This window comes from Neolamprologus multifasciatus, chromosome 13, assembly GCF_963576455.1.
Source record: "Neolamprologus multifasciatus chromosome 13, fNeoMul1.2, whole genome shotgun sequence".
Lineage (NCBI taxonomy): Eukaryota > Metazoa > Chordata > Actinopteri > Cichliformes > Cichlidae > Neolamprologus > Neolamprologus multifasciatus.
The window spans coordinates 2318468-2323435 of NC_140451.1; the positions used below are offsets into that span (position 1 = coordinate 2318468).

Consider the following 4968-nt stretch of genomic DNA (forward strand, 5'->3'; position numbering starts at 1 on the left):
TTCAAACTCACATTGAGGCCTGTGGGGCACTATCAGCCACTGAAACAGTAGACAAATGAATATTTCATACCTTAAGGCTGCCTGTTTATTTAAGGGAGATGAACAATACATTATAATTGTATATAATAATATCACAGATGATAGATTAAATAGGTTTTTGATAGATGCTTGTGCATTGTTAAAGTCTTATATGTTGAATTGATCTGAGTATGTCATCTGTTCAAAGCCTCTCCCAGTCAGTGCTGTTCTCTATGCCTGTCTTACTCTACATGATCTTTTTTAACATCAGCATGCTAAAGGACTTGTTTGGAAGAGACTGCTATTTTATACGCTAAAATATGTTTTTCTTCTGGTTGGTGAAAACACTTTATTATCCTCTAATAGATTTTTTAAATGCTTGGTGATGGTAGTACCCAAAACTAGCTGCATCAGGTACTTCCCTGTGTATTTGGAGAGGATCAGAAGTCCCAGGAATAAAAAAGCAACTAATTATTTATCTGCACAGCCGTACAAGTGGCTGACTGCTAGTTTGGTCCTCTGAGGCCGTGTCCTAGTCAGTGTGTCTCGCTAGATTTCTCTCTCTTCTGTTAATTGAGCCTTTTTGTTTGTTTTGTGCAGTTCTGGTTAATAAGTGAAATTAATAAAAGCCGCAGAAATATTTTCATTGCATTTCTGTTTGTTCTGTACTTGCTAACTGTCAGTTCAGAAGAAAATGTAGCTGCTGTTTGCCAACAAACTCAGTTCCTTTGCCCGATAATTTCCTTCAAAAAAATGCCTACATATATATTTATAAGCTGAGTTATTATATAGCTGAATAATTATATCTTTCAATTCATAACTAATAATTTTAAATTTGTGTCTTTTAGCTTCTTCTGCTTATTATTGTTATCCATCCATTTTCTTCTGCTTATCAAGGACTGGTTTACCCGGGCAGCAGCCTAAGCAGAGAAGCCCACATCTCCCTCTCCCCAGCCACCTCCTCCACTTCTTCTGGGATAACACCAAGACATCCTCAGGCCAGCTGAGAGATATAGCCTCTCCAGAGTGTCCTAGGTCTGCCCTGGGCCTCTTTCTCCTTTTCTCATCAGCCTCTCTTCAACGTGTAGGAATAGCAGCTCTACTCTGAGCCCCTTTTGAGTAACTGAACTCCTCAGCCTGTCTTTAAGGGAGAGGCAACACCCTTAGAGAAAGCTCGTGTTTTTCATCTGTCAGTCCTCTGCTCACCTGTCCCCAAACTCGTAAACAAGAGAAGATTAAAGTCCTCCGCTTGATGCTGCAAGTCATTGTTTTTTATTGTCTTTTTCTTAATATATTCAGATCATTCTAAAAATATCTGTACAACAGTTTGTTTATGCAGTCAGCATTTGTATATATACAGCAGTATTCTCAAACAAGCAACAGTGAACGCACCTGTGTGAGGCAAATTCCACAATCACAGTTCAATCAGTCCCCCCACCCTGACACTTTTTTCCACTTTAAGTGAGGAAATGGAATTAAATCTGACACATCTTTATCTTTTTTGGACATATCAACATATCTTTTTAAGGTTAAGAGAATATGGTCATCAGATTGGAGCAGCTGAACAATCAGAGCTGTGATAATGATATTTAAGGATATTTAAGGTGTGTTGACTGGTTCATAACGTCAGCTCATGTGAGAAAACATCCCATGCTAAAAGTTGCCGCTAGCTGCTGGTTGATGGTGAATTTATCGTGTGTTTCCACCGTCTGTACAGATGAAGAGTAGCAGAGCTGGAGATGAGGCAGGAGGAAGAGTTGACTCAATTCAATTTCAGTTTATTTATATAGCGTTAATCACAACAACAGTCACCTCAAGACACTTTATACTGCAAGGTGGAGGCCCTATTGTAATACAGAGGAAACGAAATGATCAAAACAAGCCCTTTTGAGCGAGCACTTGGTGACTGTGGGAAGGAAAAACACCATTTTAACTGGAAGAAACTTCCAGTAGAAGCAGGTATAGGGAGGGGCAGCCTCTGAGGACTGGTTGGGGTTGAGGGGAGGGAGAAAGGACAAAGGACACGCTGTGGAAGAGAGCCACTCTATGAGCTGTTCATTCAGTTTGTGGTTTAGCTCGACTCCATGACGTTTCTGAACTAATGCTTTGCTCAATTAATGTTGCAATGAATTATGGGTGGATTTTACTGATATTCTATCTTTATGTTGTCACCAAACAGATCTACAGATTTAGGATTAGCTACAGGCTCCTCTACCCCTGCTAGCCCTTCTGTCCTGCCCAGGATGGCGCCCCTGGTGCCCCCTCATAAGGTCCAGCAGTCCTACTGTCCATCCAACAGCTCCTTCTCCCCTCTTACAGCCCCTATGGGAGCTCCATCTGTGGTGGCTACAGGCCTTACAGCTACAGCGGCGGTGGCGGCTACAGCCTGGGAGGATACAGACACACACCTCACCTTGAGGACGTCCCCCCAGCAGGTTTGTGCAGCAGGCTGAAGAGATGGAACAGCAAGCACTCACATATTCATATGAGTACATTTAGTTGTTTTGAGAGGTGTACTCAACACAGGACAGTGGCTGCAGGTGCTGATTGTTTTGAGTTCAAAGTAATTAAGGCTGCTGTTGCAAAGTTTGATAATAGAATCTGAAGCTGGTAATGTTCAGGGCTGCAGTACACGTGTAAAGATGAGTCTGCTTGTATGACATCATATGTGCCTTTGTGTAACTCAGTGGCAAATAAATTGGGTACCATAGCTCCATATGCCATTAGTTACTTTACAAGTGTAAGGAAAAGCAGAAGGACTTGTTTTTGGTTAAGACCAGTTAAAATGATGAATGTCTTTCATTCAGTTTCCTTGCTTGGTTTAGACACTAACTGGGCGAGCGAGGAGGACGACCACGTGGTGGCCAGAGGAGAATATGACTTTACAGCTGCTTCTCAGGAGGAGCTTTCTATGCAAGCTGGAGAGATGCTCAACCTCGCTCCTAAAGGTGATGAGCTTTTTACTGGCTGCGGGACATTTGATTCTGAGTGCTTTGACCCAAAACCTTCTATTTTTGTTTTCCTTATCTTAGAAATAACAGATGAGGGCTCTTCTTTTGTGTGAGCGTGCCCCATGTTTACAACTATCTCCCTCGTGTTTAGAGCTACAGCCCCGTGTGCGTGGCTGGCTCCTGGCCAGCGTGGACGGTGAGACCACCGGCTCGTCCCAGCAAACTACGTTAAGATCCTCAGCAAGAGAAGAGACCGCCGGGCCACAGATGTGGAGAGGCTCGCTCAGGCCCAGCAGGCGAACACGCAGGCACCCCAAACAACCTCAGCTGCACAAATCTGTGTCTCTCCTGCAGCCCATAAACGTACAGCATCTACCCGCATCATGTACAGTACATGAAGGACCCGTCTCGTCAGATTCATTAGGCTCAGCTGTGTCCCCCTCCTGTGTTTCCTCGTTTCCCTCTGTGTGTATTTATAGTAGTGATGGCCAAACAAAGCTTTCTGAAGCTTGTGTTGAAAAACGATTCATTACTGGAAGCTTTTTAACACAGTCCTCTGTGGTGACATCTGCTGGTCAAAAATATGAAGAGCAGCTTGAATCTACAGAAAAACTGAACTGCTTCATTATGATTGCCCACTCTGCAGAGTGGAATTCACAATTGGACGTCACTGATCACGTGACTGTGGCCAAACGAATCGAGCATCGACAGAGTGCTTCTGAAGCGGTGTGTTGGTGTTTTTGACACACGCGCCGGAGCGTCAGCTTCAAGCGGGCCATCACTAATTTATAGCATTCGTCCTCTTGTGTGCGTTACTGGTCCGTCTGTGTTCCTCCATGCTGTTTTTCCTGCTTGTCATCGTGTTTTAACTCCATTCCCTCGTGTCCAGGTTTCTTATCTGGTTCTCAGCTTTCCCAGTTTAGGTTTTCCTAGTTTTGTTTCTCGCCTCCCTCGCCTTTGTTTGTATGTCACTCTCCATAAATAAAGCTCACTCACATCAGCAGTGCCTGCATCTTGGGTCCTCCATTCATATCTCAACACGCAAACCCTGACATTTATTGTGTAGTTACATACTGCTAGGAAGTGCTGACAAAATATGAAATTATGATGCTGTTTATGTAGAGGCACAGTACCAACACAGAACAGCGGGGACACAGAACCAAAACCTAAGAACTAACATCACACATCAAGAAATCAAAGATTAATAAAACAAAACAGAAAACACTGAGCCAGCGACCCAGGACCGTGACATTCAGTTTATCAAGGAGGAATCAAAGCAAACATTTGTTTCTTTTTATGAATAAGAGATTTCCTTTATGGGTTACGTGATGGTGTAAGTTCCAGCACAGCTCATTTAGTGTGCAGAAGTGCTCCGAGGCCCCTATGAAACACATGATTGAAAGAATCTAATAAATTAGAGGGTGCAGTAGCTGTAGTATGACTTTTTGTTCTCCTGCTGCATGACGACTTTACTTTTTTCTTTCTTTTGGTGGGAGGAAGTCGACATCTCAGTCCATTGTGACGTGCAGATCTTTGACTGGCTTATGAACTCCGTCAGGAGGAACTCAGCAGGAGAGGGAAACAAGGACCAACAAACCCGGCTTGGTAAAAAGGAACAAGAACAGAAAAAATCAACATCATTACACATCCCTGAGCTGTCATTTACACCACCTGTGGCGCTTGATTTATTGCTCACTAAACGTGGTGTGTGTTTGGTGCGTCACTGGCTGCGTGTTCTGTGTTATTTGTCGGTCATTGGGTTTGGGCGTTGATATTTGACATCACAACAGAGAAGCGAGTCTGGCATTGATATTTGACATCACAACAGAGAAGCGAGTCTGGCATTGATATTTGACATCACAACAGAGAAGCAAGTTTGGCATTGACATTTGACATCACAATAGAGAAGCGAGTTTGGCATTGACATTTGACATCACAACAGAGAAGCGACTTTGGCATTGATATTTGACATCACAACAGAGAAGCGAGTCTGGCATTG

At 43.3% G+C, this 4968-nt stretch overlaps 1 protein-coding gene across 1 annotated transcript; it reads left to right on the forward strand.

Annotated features, from left to right (window-relative positions):
• The first annotated feature begins 843 nt into the window (after positions 1–843).
• Positions 844–4222, forward strand: LOC146504786 (uncharacterized). The gene is made up of 4 exons (XM_085183055.1): positions 844–1053; positions 2338–2453; positions 2844–2966; positions 3121–4222. The coding sequence occupies exons 3-4, from the start codon at positions 2930–2932 to the stop codon at positions 3711–3713; spliced, it is 630 nt and encodes a 209-aa protein (XP_085039181.1). The 5' UTR covers positions 844–1053; positions 2338–2453; positions 2844–2929; the 3' UTR covers positions 3714–4222.
• Positions 4223–4968: the final 746 nt, after the last annotated feature.